General features: G+C 40.4%; 1 protein-coding gene across 1 annotated transcript in view; it reads right to left on the bottom strand.

Moving 5' to 3' along the window:
• LOC140486199 (cilia and flagella-associated protein 47-like) overlaps positions 1-24,732 on the bottom strand; it is a 482,883-nt gene that overhangs the window by 25,613 nt on the left and 432,538 nt on the right. The window contains exons 62-64 of the mRNA XM_072584990.1: positions 21,367-21,541; positions 18,939-19,100; positions 9,251-9,419 (exon numbers count right to left, since the gene is read on the bottom strand). Of these exons, the coding sequence (XP_072441091.1) occupies positions 9,251-9,419; positions 18,939-19,100; positions 21,367-21,541 (506 nt within the window). The remainder of the gene's footprint in view (positions 1-9,250; positions 9,420-18,938; positions 19,101-21,366; positions 21,542-24,732) is intronic.

The raw sequence follows: 24,732 nt of genomic DNA, 5'->3' as shown, positions 1-24,732 counted from the left end.
GGTGAGGTGAGAGTGATGTGAGGTGAGGTGAGAGTGAGGTGAGGTGAGCTGAGAGTGAGGTGAGGTGAAAGTGATGTGAGGTGAGAGTGATGTGAGTTGAGGTGAGAGTGAGAGTGAGGTGAAGTGAGAGTGAGGTTAGAGTGAGAGTGAGAGTGAGAGTGAGGTGACAGTGAGAGTGAGGGTGAGGTGAGGTGAGAGTGAGGTGAGGTGAGAGTGAGGTGAAGTTAGAGTGAGGTGAGAGTGAGAATGAGGTGAAGTGAGAGTGAGTGAGAGTGAGAGTGAGGGTGAGGTGAGGTGAGATTGAGGTGAGGTGAGGTGAGGTGAGGTGAGGTGAGGTGAGAGTGAAAGTGAGGTGAGGTGAGAGTGTGGTGAGGTGAGAGTGAGGTGAGGTGAGGTGAGGTGAGAATGAGCTGTGGTGAGGTGAGAGTGATGTGAGGTGAGAGTGAGAATGAGGTGAAGTGAGAGTGAGGTGAGAGTGAGAGTGAGAATGAGGTGAAGTGAGAGTGAGGTGAGAGTGAGAGTGAGAGTGAGGGTGAGGTGAGGTGAGATTGAGGTGAGAGTGAAAGTGAGGTGAGGTGAGAGTGTGGTGAGGTGAGAGTGAGGTGAGGTGAGGTGAGGTGAGGTGAGAATGAGCTGTGGTGAGGTGAGAGTGAGGTGAGAGTGATGTGAGGTGAGGTGAGGTAAGATGAGGTGAGAGTGAGGTGAGGGTGAGGTGAGAGTGAGGTGAGGTGAGAGTGAGAGTGAGAATGAGGTGAAGTGAGAGTGAGGTGAGAGTGAGAGTGAGAGTGAGGGTGAGGTGAGGTGAGATTGAGGTGAGGTGAGGTGAGAGTGAAAGTGAGGTGAGGTGAGAGTGTGGTGAGGTGAGAGTGAGGTGAGGTGAGGTGAGAGTGAGGTGAGGTGAGGTGAGGTGAGGTGAGGTGAGGTGAGAATGAGCTGTGGTGAGGTGAGAGTGAGGTGAGAGTGATGTGAGGTGAGGTGAGGTAAGATGAGGTGAGAGTGAGGTGAGGTGAGGTGAGAGTGAGGTGAGGTGAGAGTGAGAGTGTAACTCACTGGCATCACAGCCACATTCAGCTGAGTGTGGCATCAAAGAGCCCTTGCAAAACTACAATCAATGGGAATTGGAAAACAAAATGCTCTGCTATATCCAGGTTTGGGTTGAAAAGTGGCAAATATTATTCACATCACACAAATACCAGGAAATGACCATCTTCAACAAGAGAGAATCTAAGCATCAGACCTTGACATTCAATGGTATTACCATCACTGAATCCTTCAATATCGATATCCAGATTTAACATTGATCATACAGTTGAGACATAGCTCGCTCAAAGGAATGTGGTTTGTTGGAGGTTAGTCATTTCAGCTCCATGACACAATGGTAGTTTGTCAAGATAGCGTCCGAGGTTTAATTATTTTATTTACTTCATGATAAGGTCAGAAATGAGGATGTTCACTGATGATTGTGCAATGTTCATCATTATTTTGGACTGAAGCAGTCCATTGTTGTGGTTCTGTTCACCGAGCTGGGAATTTGTCTTGCAAACGTTTCGTCCCCTGTCTAGGTGACATCCTCAGTGCTTGGGAGCCTCCTGTGAAGCGCTTCTGTGCTGTTTCCTCCGGCATTTATAGTGGCCTGTCTCTGCTGCTTCCGGTTGTCCCAGAACCACAACAACGAGCACCCGAGCTACAAATCTTCTCCCAAACTTTGAAGCAGTCCATGCTCGAATGCAATCGGATCTTGACAATATCTAGGCTTGGGCTGACAAGTGGCAAATATCATTTGTGCCAGACAAATCCGAGGCAATAGCCATCTCCACTTAGTTATGATCTAACCACTGCCCCTTGACATTCAATGGTGTTTCCATCACTAAATCGCCCACTATCAACATCCTGGGGATTACCATTGACCAGAAACTCAACTGAATTTGCCACATAAACATAGTGACTAAAAGAGACTCGGAATTCTGTGAAAAGACTCCCCAAAGCCTATCCATTATCTATAAGGCGATAGTCAGGAATGTAATAGTGCACTCCCTACTTGTCTGGATGAGCGCAGCTCTAACAACACTCAAGAAACTTGACACCATCCACAACAAAGTGGCCTGTTTGATTGGCACCACATTCATAAGGATCCACTCCCTCTATTATTAGACAATAGACAATAGGGGCAGGAGTAGGCCATTCTGCCCTTCGAGCCTGCACCACCATTCATTATGATCATTGCTGATCATCCTCAATCAGCATCCTGTTCCTGCCTTATCTCCCTAACCCTTGATTCCACTATCCTTGAGAGCTCTATCCAACTCTTTCTTAAACGAATCCAGAGACTGGGCCTCCACTGCCCTCTGGGGCAGAGCATTCCACACACCCACCATTCTCTGGGTGAAGAAGTTTCTCCTCATCTCTGTCCTAAATGGCCTACCCCTTATTTTTAAGCTGTGTCCTCTGGTTCAGGACTCACCCATCAGTGGAAACGTGTTTCCTGCCTCCAGAGTGTCCAATCCTTTAATAATCTTATACATATCAATCGGATCCCCCTCAGTCTTCTAAACTCAAGGGTATACAAGCCCAGTTGCTCCAATCTTTCAACATAAGATAGTTCCACCATTCCAGGAATTGACCTCGTGAACCTACGCTGCACTCCCTCAATAGCCAGAATGTCTTTCCTCAAATTTGGAGACCAGAACTGTACACAGTGTTCCAGGTGTGGTCTCACCAGGGCACTGTACAGCTGCAGAAGACCCTCTTTGCTTCTATACTCAATCCCTCTTGTTATGAAGGCCAGCATGCTATTAGCCTTCTTCACTACCTACTGTACCTGCATGCTTACCTTCATTGACTGGTGTACAAGAACACCCAGATCTCTTTGTACTGCCCCTTCATCTAACCTGACTCCATTTAGGTAGTAATCTGCCTTCCTGTTCTTGCCACCAAAGTGGATAACCATACATTTATCCACATTAAACTGCATCTGCCATGCATCTGTCCACTCACCTTACCTGTCCAGGTCACCCTGTAATCTCCTAACATCCTCCTCACATTTCACCCTACCACCCAGCTTTGTATCATCAGCAAATTTGCTAATGTTACTATTAATACCATCTTCTATATCATTAATATACATTGTAAAAAGCTGCGGTCCCAGTACTGATCCCTGAGGTACCCCACTGGTTGCCTGCCATTCCGAAAGGGAGCTGTTTATCACTACTCTTTGTTTCCTGTCAGCCAACCAATTTTCAATCCAAGTCAGTACTTTGCCCCTTATTGATGCTTAGTAGGAGTGATGTATACTATCCACAAATGCACTGCAGAAAATCACTAAAGGACCTTAGTCAGCTCCTTCCAAACCTACAATCACTTCCACCTAGAAGGACAACTGCAGCAGATACATGGGAACACCACTGCCAGCAAGTTCCCCTTCAAGCCACTCATCATTGTGGGTAAACCTACAGCATGTAGATGCAACAGTTCAAGAAGGCAGCTCACTACCACCTTCTCAAGGGCAAAGGGGAATGGGAAACTTCTCAGAAAATTCAGAAAGACCTGGATAATATCCAGCCTTGAGTTGGAAAGTGGCAAATATCATTCACAGCACACAATTCCAGATAATGAACGCCTTCACTAAGGTAGAATCTAAGCATCAGCCCTTGACAATCACTGAATCCTTCAACAACAATGTCCAGGTTTACCATTGATTAAAAACAAAAGACATTATATAAATATTGTGTCTACAAAAGCAGATCAGAGGCTAGGAATCTCGCAGTGAGTAACTCAACTCTGCGCACGATCTAGATGGCACAAGTCAGATGTATTTTGAAATACTCTCCGCTCTCCAGGATGAGTGCAGCTCCAGCAACACTCAAGAAACTTAATACTATCCAAGACAGTATTAAGCCTACTTTATCAGCACCAAAATCCACAAACATTCACTACCTTTACTACCTTACGCACAGTAAAAGATAAGGTAAAGTCACCATAGTCCTAAAGGACCACAGGGCTGTTCTCTCATTAGTAAAACATGACTGATAGTGGTTTAACCTGAGGGTCACTACACCTCAGTGGAACGGAGAGGTGGAGAAGGCAAATCTTTTGTGGTAACCTCAGCCAGTGCGGGAATTGAATCCACACTGTTCGCATTACTTTGTATCACAATCTAGCCAATGGAGCTAACTGACCTGCAACAGTGTGTACCATCTACCAGGTGCGCTGCAGAAATTGACTGAAAGTTAATGGTCTGGGGAATGTTGTTGAACAGAGGGACCTAGGGGTACAAGTTCATCATTCCTTGAAAGTAGCATCGCATAGACAGGGGGGTGAAGAAGGCATTTGGCACAGTTACCTTAATTGGTCAGACCATTGAGAAAAGAGTTGGGACATCATGTCACCATAGTCCCAAAGGACCACAGGGCTGTTATCTCATTAGTAAAACATGACTGATAGTGGTTTAACCTGAGGGTCACTACACCTCAGTGGAACGGAGAGGTTGAGAAGTTGAGAGGTTGCAGCTGTACAAGACATCGGTGAGGCCACCTTTGGATTACTGCATACAATTCTGGTCATCCTGCCAAAGGAAGGATGTGGTCAAACTTGAAAGGGTGGAGAAAAAATTTACAAGGATGTGTTGGGACTGGAGGGCTTGAGTTATAAGAAGATGGTGGATGGGCTGGGACTTTTTTCCCCTGGAGTGTCGGAGGTTGAGGTGTGATCTTATAGAAGTTTATAAAATCATGAGGGGCATAGATAATGTAAATAGCCAATGTCTTTTTCCAAGAGTAGAAGAGTCCAGAACTAGAAAACATAGGTTTAAGCTCAGAGGGGACTTTTTCACACAGAGACTGGTGCCAGAGGAAGTGGTAGAGGCAGGTACAATTATAACATTTAAAAGATATTTGGACAGGTACATGAATAGGAAAGGTTTAGAGGGATATGGACCAACACTGGCAAATGGAACTAGTTAAGTTTGGGATACCTGGTCAGCGTGGACAAATTGGACCTGTTTCCATGCTATATGTTTCCATGACAATGGCAGCAGATTCATGAAAATACCGCTATATGAAGGCTTCACTGTAAGCCACTCACAATCTTCAGTAGGACCTACTTTCAGTGTCACTGGGTGAATATCTTGTAACCCCCTTCATAACTGCCTCTGGGTCTACCTACATCTAATGGACTGTAGCAGTTCAATTCACCAGCACCTTATCCAGACAACTAGGGCTGGGCAATAAATGTTGGCCCAGACTGCAACACCCACATCCCACGAAGGAATTTTTATGAAAATGTTGTGGTTTCAAATTAATCAAATTAACTGCATGGACTACTTATCAGATGAATTACAAGAAAAGTCCAAGTTGCTTCAAGCACATCAGTTTTGGAGTAGAACATGGGCAAAATTAGCATCTTTACCAATTTGCCAAAAATGAGATCCTCTAACTTATCACCAAACCAACAAGAACAGCATGCAACTTCAAGGCCATGTAAATAGTCATCACCACAATTTCACATAGTTTCTGCTTTCTCATCCCCTAGCTATATTTTTGGAATACACACAGATGAAAGTCAGTTGTTTGAAGTGAAAACTGTACCTAGTCTTACATCTGAATATAGTATACAGTTCTGAAAATCAGAACATTTTATATGGAGACTAATCTTCAGCAAGGAGCAAGAATTATGTCACCTGCTGAAAGATGACCTACATCTGCAATCTCCAGGGACAACAAAGCATTACCTTTTGCAATAAAATGGTAATAAAACTCTGAACTCTTTATTTTACTTTTTTCTAGATTTCCCAAAAGGGACATCAATAACATGAGTTAATCTATACCTTATACAAAAATAAAGAAGGAAATTGGCAATTTTTTTTGGCAGACTAAATAACTTTGTCACTTTTTCAATGGCAACTGGACATAGTTTTTCTCAGGTTTTCTAAGGTATAACACGTCCTAGATTACCTTGATCATAGTGGTGAAGCCTCAACATAAGCAAAGACTTCCATTCAATTAACAACAGTGATTGGGGTAATCCTATGCAATAATGATACATAAGTGTTCCGACAACAACACATTATTTAGCTCTGATCACAAAACAGACAATTGACTCCTTTGAGAACAAGGTTGTCCATGACAGGGATGGCTTGTGACAACTTCCTCTAGCAATGAGTAGGTGTAATTGTGATCATAGTTCATTCGCAAGCATGGCCAAGCATGTCATAGGGAATAGCTCGATAGGTTATTGGTACTGAAATCTCATATATCCTGCTTTCACTGCCACAAGTTATAGTTAACATTAAAGCACAACCAGTTTCACCATCAAATGAGACAACAGAAGTGAGGAACCTTATACCCAGGAGACTGAGTAGTTTGGAATTCAAATCAGATAGCCTTTGAATTTCTTTTGGCTTCCTGCAGAATAGAGAAACCATGACACCTTCACTCCCAGTTGCAGTCAGGGTATCTCAAACATTAGCATTTCTCACAGGCATACCTTCAAAGCCTTTAATGTGGAGACTGAGGCACAACAAAGATGGTAGCTTTTATCCTGCTTGGCTGCTGCGGTCGAAATCCTGAGGAAAGCCTAAGTTTTGAAAAGCTACGCAGAACAACATAACTGTTTGACATGAGATTCACACCAAAAGCCGTCAAAGGATATATTTGCCAAGGAAATATGAATAGATTGAGCTTTGCAGAGCACCCCTCCAGAATCGCTGATAATAACATCATTAAATGAGAATTTTGGGACCAAATGTGTCTCTGATACTCCCATCTATGCAAATTGAAGCTTCTATAAATGGCTCCAAGTAAGTGGAAAATCTGATTTTATGCCATATTTCATTAGTCACCCCCACTTCTGGGAAAAAGAGAACACTGAACCTGTTCAGCATTCAGCCTAGCTAATTCTTGATCAAAATAGTAAACAGAATCCTGCACAGTAAGGCAGCCATATACTTAATGCACAGGGGAGGATAAAAACTCAAACACATTTCTGTAGCTTAATCAATAGTTTTGATGGCTACATCGGTCTGTCCTCATAGATTAACAAGCTCGAGCTGAAATTAAATTTGGAAAAACAAAATCACTTCACTCCCCTCAATGAAAACATTAATGTAAGGAAACAATTAAAAATCAATACACCAGGCCAGTTATTTTGGACTTAACTGCAGGGCTGCAGGTATCTGTCACTATTAGTTACCACTGCCCTAGAGTTTGATTTTGTGTGTTTGTGTTTCTGTCACCTAAGGAGTGGACGATGTAATGCAGGAACGTTTTCTGACACATTACTATGAAGTGTGTGGCTTAAGGCACCCTATATTCAGGTCAGAAATCCCACAAAACACATTTTTGTTAAGATTCTCTGAACTCTAATGCATATTTATGTCCCAAAGACAGCCTTACAGGCACAGTGCAATTTTATATTATGTTAGTGCACATATTAATCAAATCATATTATCTTCATAAAAGATAGGGCTAGGTATTGTAGGAAGCTAACATTTAGTTTTAAGCTTTGGAATATAGGTTTGGATCCAAATTTAGAATACTGGATGAAGTACTTTTAATTTGTCTGATGATTGTAAATGTCCTAAATTAAACGAATTAATTCAAATGCAAATAGCTTCTTAGCAGATGGAAGTCTGCAGTTCGAAATGCATCCACTTCCCACACTTGCGGCATTATATTTGCAATTTCACTTGAAGAAATTGCAAAGTAACATGGTACTCTTCTGGGAGTAAGACTCAAGGCTTTTGCTGAGAGAAGGTTAGAGTTAACCTTAACTTGGGGTGATGGTTGTTCCAGTTATTAATGCTCATATTCAATAGCCAATAGGTATAGGATTCATTTTTAAAACAAAATATGCTTGTATAAAAAAAAAATGTGCTTTTTAAACCAAATGATCAGATATTGCTGTCACAAATTCAAAACACTGCTGATGCTGAAAGCTAAACAATAAACAAGGAGCTAGAAACCGTAGCACATTTGGCAGTAACTGAAAAGACTAAAAACAAAATGTTTGGCCCAGATTTTATGATCAGAAACCTTTTTCTGAGGCAGATCAGCCAGAAAGAAATACACACTCATATTTTGTTCACTTACTCCCCCACAGTTCCTGATAGTTTCTTGTGATGAAACAGCAGAGACCAATCTAGGAAGGCCCACGACTGGCAGCAGACAGAATCATTGTGGACACCACAATCCTTTCTCAGCAATAAGTGTGCCATATTTTGTCGTTTAAATGTCCAGCAGCCACTTTGAACATGTAGGTCAGGTCCCAGGTGAAGGTGGGGGGAGGGGCGAATGGAAGGTAGGTTAGGGGCTAGAATGTCAGGTGATGGATGAGTGCTGAGGGTAGATTGAGGGCTTGGGCTCTGGAGTAGGGTGGAAGGAGCTTGTCAGGTCAGGCAGCAGGATAGAGGGAGGGTGTTGGTTCGATAGGGTTGGAATGAAGCTAATATGTCAGGTTAGAGGAGGAGGGTTCAGGCTGGGGGATTTCAGAATAGGGAAGGTGCTGGGTGTTGGGTCATGAGGGTTTTTGTAACCGGAAGGGGGGTAGTGGGAAGATGTTGGCTGTTGGTGGGGTTGAATGGGTGTTAGGTAAATCAGACCATGGATGTAGGTGTCAATGAGGAAGGGAGTGGTGTTGGGTTGTGGAAGGTCACAGAATTGATGGGGTATATTATGTTGGGGGGGGGGGGGATGTCATGTCCAGTGGAGTCAAATTGGAGGGTTATTGATGTCAGATTGAGGATGGGTTGAGGAGGAGATCAGGTCAAGGGTGGAGGTGTTGGATTGGGGAGTGTCAGCAGTTGAGGTGGTGTGGTTACAGTGATCACTGTTGAGTTGGAGATTCCATTTGACAGTTACTCAGAGTTAAAATAAGGTTTTCAATTCTCTAACTGTTCCTGATTAACTATTAAACTAAACTGAGCTGGAACCCTCCAAAATCTTTCACTCTGAGGGATACTTTCATAAACTTGCAGATTGCCCTGAGGAAAGTTCAATTTTCCAGCAATCCCCATGGATTCAGCTCATGTTCCCAATGCTCAACTCCAGTCTACCCTGCAGAAAAAAAACCCACCTGGCAAACGGAATTTCTGAATTGGTTGCTTCAACAGGCAAAAGATCTGTCACTCAAAACATCAACTTGATTTCTGTCCCTGTAGCCACTGAAAACTCTGCTCAGTATTTCAATTATTTATGAGCAGTTCTGAGAGGCATTGTGCAATTTATTAAAGTTAAAATTAAATACCTACTGGACTCACCTGAATCAGCAGTTTTGCCTTGTACTTTTTGCTGTACATACGTGGGGTAAATCCAACAGTGAATAGAGTCCCAGTGGAGCCAAGTGGAAGCAGTTCACCAGCTTGAGGTGATACCACAAAAGCCTGATCACTACAAGGTAGAAAGTGTGCTGTGAAGGGCTTGGGATACCTAAAAGGCACAGAATGAGAAGTAGAACACTAGTTAGTGAGAACTAATATCCCATATTTAGGTTTTCAGACCTGCTAAGCTTTCCCAGCAACGTCTGTTTTGTTCTCTATTTAGGTTTGTTGAATTCTATAAGAATGGTCGGTTGTTATTCTCGAGGTTGAACATCTCACTTAATTTCATTTGATCTACAGAAAATCTGAATGATTTAATAATACTTATGTTTAAAAATGTGATCTCAAGGTGTCAGCATTTCTGGCATGGCCACGATGACTGACCATCACCAGTCACCCTGGGGTGGTAGTCGTGGGCTGTTCAGAACTGCTGCGATCCTTGGGGAGACAACAATCCATAAACCTAGTTACAATGAAGAAATGGAAGTTTATGCACAAATCAGGAAGGTCCTAAATGTAAGGGAGCTAGACCTAAGGGACACCATGTTCCCCAGAATGCTTCCCTAATGTCGAATAGGATCCCACCAACAATTAAGCATGTTGCCCCTGCAGCCATTTTACGCTCTGTGGGGCATTCATTGTCTCAGGGTGATGGACATGATGCCCTTGCTTAGAGAGTTGTGCGCCATCAAGCAGTCCCACTGCTGGGAGAATAGTTGGTCTGCAAAGAGGAGGTGGTTATGGAAGCTGGACTGAAGGGACTGGGCTAGCAACCTCTGCAGAGGTTCTGAGGCAGGTGGAAGGTGTGGTTTGAAAGCTGGGCCACAGAATATTGCTATTACAAAAGGAGTATGGCTTGGAGGGATCTTCCAATGGGCAAAGGGGATCTCTTGAAGTCCATCCCCTTGTACAACACCAGACAGTCCAGTAAAGAGTGTCAGGCTTGGCCTGGGCCTCTCTCTGCTGCATGTAAAGAGGTCGGATGGGACTCTTAGTAGCCATGATTACAGGTCAACTAACCCGGCATTGATGATGCGATACTTTTACAGACAAAATTAATTGGTACATTAGCATTTTGTTATATGGATGGATAAATTAAAGTCAGCACAGACTTGCGAAAGAAAAATCTTGTTTGAATAACTCGATTTTTGCCAAATTAATGCTGAGTGATTTTGATTGATTTGATTTATTGTCACGTGTACCTAAATACAGTGAAAAGCTTTGTTTGCGAGCAGTACTGGCAGATCATAGTGAGCAAGGTCATACAGATCATAGGGTGAAAAAAATCTTGGACAGAGTAAGGCATACAGGTTAAACCATGTGCTAGGCAAGATCACATTAACAAAATCAGCACTATTTGAAGTTAGAGAGTCCATTCATCAGTCTAATAACAGCAGGGAAGAAGTTGGTCTTGAACCTGCTGATGTGTGTCTTCAGGCTTCTGTATTTTCTGCCTGATGGAAGTGATTGTAAGAGATCATTACCAGGTTGGTTGGGTCTTTGATGATGTTGGCAGTCTTTCCACTGCAACAAGGTGTGTAAATGGCATCCATGGATGGGAGGTTGGCTTCTGTGATGGTCTGGACTGTGCACATAACCTTCTATAGTTTCTTACAGTCTTGCCAATTCAGTTGCTATACCAGGCCATTATGCACCTGGATAGTATGCTTTTTATGGTGCATCTGTCAAACTTGGTGAGAGCCCTTATGGACAGACTAAATTTCCTGAGCTGCCTGAGGAAGGAGGCATTGTTGTGCCTTCTTGACCATCGCATCTACGTGGGAAGTCCAGGACAGATTGTTGGTTATTGTCACTGCTAGGAACTTGACTGTCTCCACCCTCTCAACCTCAGCTTCGTTGATGTAGATGCGGGGTGTGTGCTCCTCCTTTCGTTCTGAAGTCATTAATCAGTTCTTTAATTTTGCTGGCATTGAGAGAGAGGTTGTTATCATTGCATCACATCACCAACCCCTCTAGCCCCTTCCTGTATCCTGACCCATCCATCATACTGTCTGGAATCATCAACAAACTTGTAGATGGGTTTGTTCGGAATTTGGCAACACAGTCATGGGTGTACAAGGAGTGGTGTGGTTTGTACGTGCACTTTCAAAGATAATTCATAAGTGATCATATAATTGAACATTTTTTTAAAAAGTGAAGCCCTTGTGTAAATAGAATAGCGTTTGACTTTCATCTATTTACATCTCCTTGTGAAAACGTGTTTCTTTTCACAGTCTTTTGCAGAATTCCATTCCACAACCACAAAGTCTGCAAGGTCACTGTGAACTAGCTTTTGCAGGTATTTGAGCATTGGCAGCCATTTTATCCAAAAGATCTTTTGCATTGCAATATCTTCTCAATGAAATGTTCTGAAAAGTCATTTACAGTTTAATGTCCTGTCCAGACATTCAATCTAACTTCCAGTCTTGGGCAGTTCCATGTGTATTGGCAAAAGCAAAAAAAAAGTAACTTAACCTCACAAATCTATTTTGTTTCAAAATGGCTTGTCCATTCCCAAAAATAAAATGCCTATTTGCCATAAGTTTGTGAATAAAGCATCTTGGCTGTGACTGTGTGGGATCTATTTCTGAGCAGTTAGTTTTCATGATCTGATATGCGCTGTCTAAAATGATAGTGGAGACAGGCCTATTATTAAGTTCCTAAAGGGAATGGAATAAATGCTTAAAAAAAAATTCCTGGTCAGAATGGAAAAATCTACAGGAATGGGACTAAGTGCTGATCTTCATTTTTTTAAAATTCACCCATGGGAGTGGGCATCATTGGCTGGCCAGCATTTATGTTCATGCCTGGTTGCACTTCAGAAGTCGATGGTGAGTGGCCTTCTTGAACCTCTGCAGTCCATGTACTGTGAAGTAGACCCACAATGCTGCTACGGAATAGAATTTCAGAATTTTGATCCGGCCATATATTTCTAAGTCAGCACAATGAGTGGCTGCGGGGGGAACTTGCAGGTGATGGTGTCCCCACGTGCTATTGATGGCCCATAGCACCTTATGTAAGCTCAGTCTTCAGTTACTCAATTTGTTTGAAGCCTAGCCCATTTAAGTTAGTGCTAGTGCCACACAATACAAGATATGTGAAGGCAAGGTCTGTACAATGGTCACTCTCATTGATACTGTCATAGCTAGATGCATCTGCAGATTGGTCAAATATGCTTTCCCCTCTAGTTGGTTGTCTCACTACCTGCTGCTAATCCAGTATAGCAGAGGTGTCCTTTAGGACTTGACTAGCTCGATCAATGGTGCTGATGCCAAGTCATTGTGGACACTGAAATCTCCAGCCAGAGTACATTTTGCACCTTTGCCACCCTCACTGCTTTCTCCAAGCATTGTTCCACATGAGGAGAATTGATTCATCAGCTGAGAGAGGTAGGTACATAGTAACTAGCAGGAGGCTTCTTTGCCCATGTGCCATGGTGGGATTTGAACCTGGGTTCCCAGACATTACCTGGTCTCTGGATTAATAATTTAGTGATAACACCATTAGGGCATTGCACCTCCTTGAAATATACAGTTGTTCAAATGGCCTCCTTCTGTCATGTGTTAGTTTGTGAATCAATAAAGTGATGAGGTTTAGAACAGAAGAAGGCAAAGCTCAAATAGCTATCGCTGAAGCCAGGAAAAAAAATTTAATTGATGCTATTTTTGTAGCGAGTGTAGTCAGCTTTAGATATGCTTGAAGTCATCTGTGCAATTTAAGATCATTGGAAGATTATGACTATCACCATCTAAGGCAAAGAATTCTCAGCAGCAAGAATGATGCTGCTATAGGAACAAAATTTTAAGTTATTATTCTGGGAGAGTGATGAACAAGAAAGGATGGAGACAAGAGACCTAGGTAGTATTTCTGGAGGATACAGCTGATAAAATTATTGCCATACTTGAAAGAATATCCAAACAACAGGGATTTTATTTTTCTATTTTATTTTTACGGTGAGCATGTAAAGTGTGCCACTTCACCAAAGAGTGATAGTTTGAGTTGTCCATCCACTGCATAATGATCTGTAAAAGAGGAATGTATCCATGGGGCATGAATGGAACTTCGGGTCTACTTTATTAAATGCAGAATTTCTATGGACATCTTTTGTTAAATCCAGGGCAGAACACAAATTAAGGTGAAATTTGGAGAGATTATTAGCACTATCAGTTCAGAAGCCCAGGCTACTGTTCTGGGAACAAAAAAACATTGTTGGCAAACTCAGCAAGTCTGGCAGCATCTGTAGGGAGCATGCAGAGTTAACTTCTCAAGGCCAGTGACTTCATCTTTGTTTTAGTTTAATGTTCTAGGGACACCGGTTCAAATCTGACTGGAGCAGATGGAATTCAAGCTCAATAAAAATCTGGAATAAAAGGCTAACCTAATGGCGACCATCTATCACTTGTCATAAAAACCCATCTGGTTCACTAATGTCCTTTAGCGAAGGAAATTTTCTGTCCATACCTCACCGGGCCTACATTTAACTCTAGTCCCACAGTCATGTGGCTGGCTTTTAACTGCCCTGTGAAATGCCGGAGGAAGCTACTCGGTTCCAGGACACTTTAACGTAGGCAACAAATGTTGACCCAGCCACTTATGTCAATATCGCATGTACAAATACAAAGCAACGTACAGTATAAAGACAAAGAGAGTTAAGAACCTGGAGTAATACTGAACAAAATTTTCTAACAAAATGAATACTTAGACTTCTGTATTCCACATAAATCTTTGAAAGTTAAAATTTGGTACCAGATCAGAAAGCTAAAATAAAACTTTGTGCCTGACTGTGAGGCTAGCAAATAAGTTAATTCTGATAGTCTTTTGACTCAAGGCATACTGTACTTTTTGTGTTTCGTTGAGTTTAAAATAACTTTCAAAGTTGGCAAGAATATGCTTACATGACAGAAAATCAAGTGCTGATAATTATTTTCATTGCACTGTCTTACAATTTACCTCAAGTAGCCATAAAAATGGAATGCAATTCTTTACAGAAAGAAATATAGAATACAAAAGTGGCAAAGTAATGATGAAGTCTATATAAATACTAAGTATGGTCAAAGTTGGAATATTGTGCACAGGGTTGTCCTCCATGATGCAAGAAGAACATTGAGACAAAGGTTGACAGACTCATAATGGTAAGAAGAAATTCAACAATGTTCTAATGAAAACAATGCTAGTTTTTCAGAGAAAATTAAGACGTCATTGAAGAGAGGTACAGTGTTCGAAAACATGAAAAGATGTACTAGTGTAGATAGAAGTAAACGTTTATTCTGAGCGAGAGGGTGGCACAGGGGAGATGCATTTACATTAAATAGTGATAACAGGAGAAACATTTTCCACTCAGAGACCTGCAAGACTGCTAAGGCGCACTTGTGGAGTTAGTTAAAGAAAATACCATGTCAACATTTAGAATAGAATATCTAGTTGGTTTATTAAAGGGAAATTAAAGTATATAAAGCAGGATAGAGAAATATAGTTCCTATTGTAGTGTATGAAATATAAAATCACCAACAAAGATCAATTGGACCAAATGGCCTATTTTCAATGTTGCAATTTTTACATAGATATTCTGTTAACATCACGAAAGCATCATAACACTAGCAGAGGATGATGTGCATATTGTTATTGACAGAAATTGTACATTTTCTTACTGCTAATGATCAATACATCTTATAGGAACATGTGTTTTCCTACCCTCAATGTGATTGTCCCAATGTAAATAACTACAGCAACAATCTTCTTTTGAAAATTAACAAAGGAGATAATTTATTATCACACATTTTCGCTGGAGAGCAACATATCACGTACTTAACTCTCATACATTGTCTCACACACACAAAGACTAAACGCAGATTAAGAAAAATCATAATTGCAATTCACGAATGTTGCCATTTCTTTTGTAGCAGGACTGTACATTCTTAAATAAGTTGATGTTTTACTTGAAGTGGACCTCTTGTAAAGCAGAGAAGTTTCAGTAAGTTGTGAGGCTTGTTCTCATCAAATTTATAGGAGCTTTGCTCCCAGCTGAATATGAAGTTGAAAAGGGTTGGGAAGAATCCCCTCCTACTTTCAAGGTACTCCTGTTTATTAACATGGCTGCTTAAAGGACGTGCAGTGAGTTTGATGGATTTCTGCTGGGACTCTGTCTGGGGGAAAACTGCTTTAAAAAAGCAGACGACAAAATAGTCCTCATCGTGTGAGTTGTATCAGTTTAAAGCCTTGTGTCCAAAAAGTGATTATATGTCGATTACTCATGCAATACAATCATTTGACACTTAGAAATTTATCCAATTTATTTTAGATGAGAGATCAGCAGAATATAGTGGATAGTTGATGGGGATGCATTCACATTTACATTACACATGTCGTCTTTTGTCCATGGTCAAACATAAGGAGCATCTGGCTAGAAAGTTGTGGGTGACTTATTGATAATCTATCCCCAAGCAAAGGCATGTGTGAATTCTCAGGGTGGCTGTAAATGTTGATATCTAATTAGGTTTTTTTTTCCAGAGACTCAGATGGACTGGAGTTCAAATGTCAAAAATCACAGCATTTGCAATGGTCACTTTAATATTCAGTATCCAAAAGTTTGAAGCATTGACTGAAAATTCATAATATAATAGAACATGACAATAAGGAAGCTACTACAGTACTCACAGAATAATTAAATTCAATACATTAGTTATACTATGCATGTAACAGTGAGGCTAACTGAGTCACTGTGAAACAGTCATGACAATTGCTACTCCAGGACCAAAAGGGTGCTCATGGGTCAGCAAGTGGACTTTGATTTACTAGCAGAGAACAACAGGTTTCCCAGTCCTTTGAATAGTTCAAAAAAGGTAGAACACCTAAACATATTCCTTCTGTTTGTGAGAACTGATCCTTGTATATTAACGTATGCTGTGTTTTGAGCAAACATAAAAGAGCTACATTGTGAGCTCACCTGATTGTCTTAAATTTGTTGTTAAGACATTTTAATGCACTCCATCACATGTTAAGATCCATTCTTGAGGACTTCATTCTAATGCAAACTTTTTCCTTTATGTCCTTGCAAACAAATCTACTGAAGAGCTCTTCCCCATTGTCTACAGTAAGCCTACTCTCACTGGTCAATGTACATTTTGGAATTCAAAGAATCCACTAACTACAACACTGGCCTCACCAGCAGTCTTGAAAACTAAGTCCAAAACATTTGCTCACTTTGCAAGCTTGATTCAGAAATGTTATCCTGCTAGGTTATGGTTATCCTAATCAGGTCAATTCTCACTCTATATTCCACTCACTTACGAATGGGCCAAAGGCTGCCACATTTGGACATGAAAAGGACCATTCTACCTCACCTTACTTTGTAAAAACAAAGTAGTGCAAAAATTTGAACAACAGATTAAATAAACCATTTCACTTTGGAACGATGTAGTGGTGACATGAGAGGTATTATCCATTAATAGGAGGTTGGTATTCATTGAAAGACATGGTTTGAAGGAGCAAGTGTTAGCTGGGATGTACAAAGTTAAAAATCACACAACACCAGGTTATAGTCCAACAGGTTTATTTGAAAGCACTAGCTTTCAGAGCACTGCTCCTTCATCAGGTACAACCACCTGATGAAGGAGCAGTGCTCTGAAAGCTAGTGCTTCCAAATAAACCTGCTGGACTATAACCTGGTGTTGTGTGATTTTTAACTTTAACTGAAAGAGACATTCTGTCTATCACACAACTGACTCTGATCTTCAGCATCTGCAGTCCATCACTTTCTCCTGCATGTCCCAACAATCGACTGATCAAATCAGAATAGCAGGTTTCATTGGTTGTTTGCAATAGGCTGAACACAGACCATGCTCAACCAGCCAATGCTTGCAAAACCAAAACAAAACATCAGCTGTTAGATTTAGTACTGCAATTGATCTGCAAGTGTTGACCAACCTCACATGTGCTGATAGCTACACTAATAACCAATTTAAGATAATCAGTTTAATTTGTAACATCGTTGATTTCATTCTTAGAAGCATAATGCATTCATATGCAAGGACCTAATTTCTGCAAAGGAATATGTTCAAATCTTGTGCTTTCTTTGAATTACCAAGAGGCTTGGGGAACCTATAGTTGTAGCTTTTTGTAATTTAAAGCTTGTGTACTTGGCCCAATTAAGGCAGGACAGGAAACTACAGTAACATGTCTCTTTTCTTCAATAATATTCAAGTTCCATACCAATAAGTGACTATTTGTGTCACCATAATTAACGTACAAATTGGACAATAAATTCAAGTCATCATACATGTGCAGTTAAATACAGAAAACAGGAACTTGCTATCTGAGTTGCCCTTCTCCTCCAGGTCCTCCTTCATCTTTACATCCCACTGAATGACCAGGCATTAAAACATAGTGAATAGCATGAGGTTGCTGAGGATACTCAATAAACATGCCAGTGAAAGGTTAGCCTTTGACCATTGTAGTGTCAGTATATTTTAAACAGTGATTTTTTTTTTGATGACCAACAACCAACTTATCTGGCAATAAAAAGTAGGTTTTACAAGTACGAAGAGTGCAATTATGTGCTATATAGAGATGGCAAGAAAGGTGATGAGAAGACCAAATAATTCGGGGTATTGCCCTGGAAAGACATTTTCTACTTCACTATTAGGCATTAAGTATTAGACAGGAATGTTCAGCAGTGACCTTTCCAACTCACTACCAATTAAGGGACTTAATTGATCAACTAACAGCCACTACCAGTCTGAATACCTGCCTTTCCAGCTAAGGAGTAAAATGGCTGGTTTACCAATTAGGAAGTTAGGGTGACCAGTCTGCTGGGTTGCAGACTGTTGCTCCATTTACCTCAATCTAGAGCCAACCTTGGGAAGAGTTAGACCAATAGAACAGCTACTGAAGGCCACCCATTCTCTACCCTTGCTTCTGGGTCCTCTGACACTCCTTTCTCAATAATTTTCCACCCTGTGAGAGTCAAGTCAAACTACCAACTCAGCTTTGGATCCTCTGAAGACTGGGCTTCTAGGGATGATCACAAGGACTTAGAAACTGCTGGTACGTGATTAACCCACAGCTTCCAGTGGGACAGAATTTCACCATTGAGGCACTCAATTTGCCAAGAAGCTCACAAGTCAGCTCTCAAGTTGCTAGTTTGGTTTGGTCTGGTGACAGGAAGTCAGTCACACTCGAAGAAAGCAACTACAACACTTAGTTCATGGAGTATGAAATCTCAGCTCAACTCCCATTCCTTCAGGTTTTAATTACTGTTGATTTTTTTTAAAAATTGTAAACCTTTTAAGAACATTTTATTTCTACTCTCATTTATCTCTTTTAAGCCCTTTAATTCTTTTCTTCCCTCTCTTCATTCCACTTCCTAAATTCAATTTGACATTGAATCAACTATTCGAACTGACAGCTCCTGGCAGACTCTGCATTCTTCATTAATAAATCTTCAGCTTTAAAGGGTGAAGGCCCATGTTCACACAGGTACAGAATCCCTAGAGGGGCTTATGCCAAAATCTGGTCCATCATTTATTCAAAAATCAGTTGTTTGTTTTATATACATTTTTCTTAAAAAAAGACTTACTAGAGCACTTGGGGCATAAACAGTACGGAAAGTAATTGGAAATTGTGACAATACCTTGTCTGGCTTGTTAGCCTGAAGCAAATCACAGATTCCTTATTTAGTCCTAATGCTTCAATATTGATCACATCGTCTACCTGTGGCTCAGTGGCAATCAACAATAATGGGAATCTCCAGATTCCACCAGTGGCAGATTGCACTTTCAGCATTGCTGACTGGCTGAAGTAAAACAAAAAAAAAATTAATCATTCATTTATATGAAGCGCAATCATATCCAAAATATTTTGAAGCTTTGACACTTCAGTTGTTTCTGATTATGAAAAAAATATTACTCAAGCAAAGAAAACATGTTAACTTCAAGTAAACAGTGTCTCAAGGATATATATAATGGTGATTTGGCACTGATCCACTTCTTCAAACTTATACCAGTATCATTGTTGGGTGGGCCATTACTGTGACAAATACTTTAATAAATTTTCCAGACACATCAAAAAACAACACCAAAAATGGTCAGTTAATCAAAACAAGTGCTGAGATTTCCTGCAGCTGCATTCCTCTGATTTGAATTGCTTCCTAAAACTGTGTCCAATTTCATTTTAGATAAGGATATGATGCACAGAGAAGTTGCAAAGAATTCATAAAACATGACAGAAATAGTAGAATCAATGAACTTAAAGTGAAGTAGAACCAACTGCTAATTTGATTAACTTCTAGAAGTAATCAATTATACATTTTTTGCAGTCACTGGTTCACTTAAGGAGCTGGAAAGGTTCTTCATTTGTAAATGTGAGGGAAAGTCATTATCGTTTGGCTTGCCTTTGCATAAAGAAAATAATTGAAGAAAACCATTGATACAGATGGTTTCAATCAGCACAGAGCTGCAGGAGAGTTCTGTTGTCATGATGAAGCATCACATTCTGCTCGTGATGAAACAGTGTGCAAAGTAAGTAAACACGTAAATAATTTAACTGTATTGTGAGATTAAGGCTAATAAAAGCAAATGATTTTGATTACCACTCTGTAATGATATGTCAAATCCACCTCCTGCTAACCTTCCATCTTGACACAAATGCAGCAACCATCCTGAGCAAAACCTACAAACAGATATCCTTCGAATCGGAATGAGAATACAGGTTGTCACGACCAAGTTGCTTGTGAGAAATTCCACCTGTTGCATGGTATGCTTTGAACCACAAAATGAGAATGGTCCTAGCTATACAAGGTCAGGACAAACCAGGGGCCCAGGGCAGTCAAACACCATCACTGGCATCACAGTACAAATCCCTTATGCACTTGTGAAGAGACATAAACAGTGCTGGACTTTACTGAGAAATTATCCTTTACACAGTAACTGGTGGACTCACCTTAAACTTAACAAGGGAAGTGGTGACCTGGGAATTTACACACACCATGAAAATAAATTAAGCTAAAATTTCAACGTAAACTTTTCATAGTGATGGCTGAATTTCAAGGATTGTGCAGAACTTTGATGGATGCTTTGAAATATCAATGAACAAATAGGTGAATTATTGCTCATCAGAATTAATCAAGATTATTTGATTTTTTTTAATGATATCAGATTTGCAAAAGCAAGAGTACATTTTTGTCTCTGGCATAATCCCCCACCAGTGTTATTCAACTGACTTAATTGAATACAATGTAATTCATGTTTATGAGATATTGGGTAGATATTGACTTTTAGAAACTTGACTGTTGTAGCATGTTCAATGTCGTAACTATGCAGCAAAAATTTGTTTCAAGGTAGTTGTGTCGGGATGGAAGATGGTGAGCAGATGGAATAATGGCAAGCCACTGTCACTTAGACAATTGTCACACATCAGCAGAGACCCAAATTATTTTTGTGGAAAGCTTTCTTCCAATCCCCCATAAAACTAATTCCAACCATACATTTGTTGACTCTTTAGCCTTACAACTTATGAAAATGTTGGGAGTGCACATGTACCAAGCAGTTCCAACTGAAAATGGCAATCCAAATCCTAGCATATTAAAGTTGGCCAATTGCTTGAAATATCAGGCACATTGGGAGCCCAACGGAATGGTCTTTACAAAAATAAGCAAGCCACATCATTGAAGTTAACATGGTAATTTGGCTACCGACTCAAGTTTGAGGCTGTTTCCAAAACATAAATGCTGGATACAACAATGTAAAATTATTTGCAGTTTAACTTTGATGGTAATTATTTATTAAGATGATTATACAATTCTCATGTGCCACTGGTGTTTTGGTACATTTTGCAACACAGGAACAGCCTTTGTGGCCAATCTAGCAACAACTCTGACAGGAAATTCCAACATGAAAACCATTAGAATGTCCAGCTATGATCCATGTGCATCGAAAAAAAAGAGGAAACTTTGTTTTACTCTATTTGATTTTGAGAATGTCTTGAAAACCTCTTACCTAGTTTCACACAAACTTTGTATAGTCAAAGATGACCTTGTGGTTCATGATGCATGATTCACATACCTGACCGGTTTATATGGTGCAAAAATAATGTTGAAAGTGATTGTGACAATGCCTGTTTCTGTGTCCCATTTCTTCTTCACAAAGTTTACTGCAATTGTGGACTCCATTTGAATTCTGGCCTTCTCTGTCTCAAACTGAATTTCATAAAAAAAGTCTCCTGTTGGGGTTTGTCCTGCTGTACAAACAGAGAAATCCCATGTGACATTTCAATGAACTTGACAATAACAAACATTGGCTCACAAACAGATTTTTACACAGAATCAGTCAAAAATAATGCAAGTGTGTGCAAGCATTCATACTCATGATCATTTGCATGTTTAACAGAGTGATAGTAAGAACATGTCAGAAAACTAAGTTTGTTTTGCATTTTCGCACACATTTAATTTCCCTTTGGGGAATAATGTGGAAGTATTGGAGGGATTAGCAGACTGATTATCAACCTGTTGAACTATTCCAGTGGGACATGAACCCAGGCTTTAAAGGCAGAGTTTCTCCGCATTCCGCCGTAAGACTTATTTTAGAGGGGTTAAGAAATGACAGGCACATATGAAAGGGAAGGAAACCCAGGCTGCAACTAGCAGCTCAGCAGCTGACCTCCAATATGATAGTAGTTGTCAAGCTTAAGATGATTGCAAAGATAGTGAGTCTTTGGTACCTCATTTGCCTTTCTGTGCACCAACCTCATAGTGAATCATCGCATCAGTATATGTTCAAGAAGTTAAAAATCACACAACACCAGGTTATAGTCCAACAGATTTATTTGACAGTACAAGCTTTTGGAGTGCTGGTCCTTCGTCAGGTAACTAGTGAGGCAGGATCATAGGACACAGAATTTATAGTAAAAGATCAAAGTGACATATAACTGACTCAATGCACCAGTCCAACCAATGCACCTCCACATTATGTTCAAGAAAAGAGGGAAGTGTCAGGTTACAGCAGACTGTCACTGTACAGTGCTGCATGACAACTGCAGGACCTCTCACAACAAATGTGCAGGATCTGTATCTGTCTTCCTGCTGGCATTGAGCTTGTGTGTGAAAATAGTTCCCATAGTTGCGTGTTTGTTCCAGTATCTGCAGAGATGTTTGGTGTCCTTTAGTAATTGTGATCAGAAAGACAATATAAACATCTCCATTACCAGCTACTCAGTTAAAACTGCTCCAAGAGTCAACTAGCATCAACAAGATCTCTGGATTAGGCTTCAAAATTAGGTCACAAAATATTTGTGCACAAACAATAAACTTATTAGATTCTTCTTTTTCTGTACCTTATTTCAAGAGTTAACTTATGCAACACACAAAAATAAGTTGACTGATACCTTGCAACAGTAATACAAAACAAAAATTTGTTCAGAATTGTTCATTCCTCATGTCGTAATCCATGTCATTTCAAGTAACTTCGCAGTGATAAGATTTTTAAAATCCAACCAGCCACATATTCCTTCATTATACGAAGGTATAACATGCATTCAAATACCGTTTCACTTTGTGAGGAAATGCCTAGCATCAACTTGACAATTTCCCATTGCAACAAACTTGAAAGCCAGAGTTCACTGTGTGAGCAGTCAGAAATATAGGCCTAAAGGTCAACAATAAATGATACATGCTGGAAGTATTCAGGAAATTAATCCTTGAGAAAGACACTGAATAGATTGAGGTCATTGACAAAAATGTTATGAGAAGTACTGTCCTTGCAAAAGCTAGGAATGTGAGTAACACAAAATGTACATTCTTTTTACGTAACCATTCCAACGGCAGCTACAAATTCCAGTTATGTTTTTGTGGATCTGTGGTTCTGCAGTGGAGTAAGGGAGCTGAATTCATTTTGTAAACGCAGGGATCAAGGGAAAGATAGGACGCAATTTCCTGAAATCTGAACCAATCAATGTTGTGTTAAAACAATCACAGTGAATAAAGCAATTCCTGCAGTTTTTTAAAATACTGGTGCTAGAAACTCTTTATATTTGATAGTGATGCATTGGTTCCTATTTGAAGGATACACAATGACTGCTGGAAAATGCAGCTCTGAAGAAGAGTCATCTGGACTCGAAACATTAGCTTGTTTTCTCTCCATGGATGCTTCCTGACCCTCTGTGATCTCCAGAATTTTCTGTTTTCAGTACAGACTTTTCTCTTTGTTCATTTTTTGTGGGATATGGGCATCGCTGTCTGGCCAGCATCTATTGCCCGTCTTGAGTTACCATCAGTGAGAAGGTGGTGGTGAGCTGCCTTTTTGAACTATTGCAGTCCACCTGCTGAGGATTGACCCCAATGCCATTAGAAAGGGAATTTCAGGATTTTGACCCAGGAATAGTGATATATTTCCAAGCCAGAATGGTGAGTGACTTGGAGGGGAAATTGAAGGTGGTGGTGTTCCCATATATCTGCTGCCCTTGTCCATCTCGATGGAAGTGGTCATGGGTTTAGAACATGCTGTCTGAGGATCTTTAGTGAATTTCTACAGTACATCTTGTAGATAGTACACACTGCTGCTACTGACTGGATGCTTGTGGATGCAATGCCAATCAAGTGAGCTGCTTTGTCCTGGATGGTGACAAGCTTCTTGAGTGTTGTTGGAGCAGCATTTATCCAGGCAAAAGGAGAGTATTATATTTCATGCCCACTCGTGCCTTGTAGATGGTGGGGAGTGATGGGAGGCTTTGGGGAGTCAGGAGGTGAGTTACTGTTGTATTCCAAGTTGCAGTATTCCAAGCTTCTGGCCTGCTCTTGCAGCTACTGCATTTGTGTGGTGGGTCCAGTTGAGTTTCTGATCAATGATAACTCCCAGGATGTTGTTATTGGGCAATTCAGTGGTGGTATAAGAGCCAAAATGCCTACTGAGGTCAGGAAACAGTTAATTGAGTCTTAAAAGATACCCAAGCACCACTGAATGTCAAGGGGTGGTGGTTAGATAGTCTCTTGTTGGTGATCGTCATAACCTGACATTTGTGTGGCACGAATGTTACTTGCCACTTGTCAGCCCAAGTATGGATATTGTTTAATCTTGTCTAGATCAGAGACATTCTGGAGCTGAGATGACTGACGTTCAGCAACAACAACCATTTTCCTATGTGTCAGATATGATTCTAACCACTTCCCCCTGAAATCCATAATTCAAGCATTTGCAATAATTTGCTTCTATATCAAGTTCCTTCTATATGATTCCTTGGAGCATCAACTGATTATTTTTAAAACCACTATTAGAAATATTAAACCAGTCAATCAGCTGCTATTACTTGTTCATAAACTAGGCTAAGACTTGCTTGGAAAAGAGCAATGTAATTTAATCCAGTCCGGTATCAGGTATTGTGGTGAAGAAATTCAAAGTAATACATCCAAAGGAAAGCAAGTTTTGATTATACTGCTT

This window comes from Chiloscyllium punctatum, chromosome 15 (assembly GCF_047496795.1).
Source record: "Chiloscyllium punctatum isolate Juve2018m chromosome 15, sChiPun1.3, whole genome shotgun sequence".
Classification (NCBI taxonomy): Eukaryota; Metazoa; Chordata; class Chondrichthyes; order Orectolobiformes; family Hemiscylliidae; genus Chiloscyllium; species Chiloscyllium punctatum.
The sequence above is the reverse complement of the archived record's forward strand: the minus strand, read 5'-3'. Positions and strand labels throughout refer to the sequence as shown.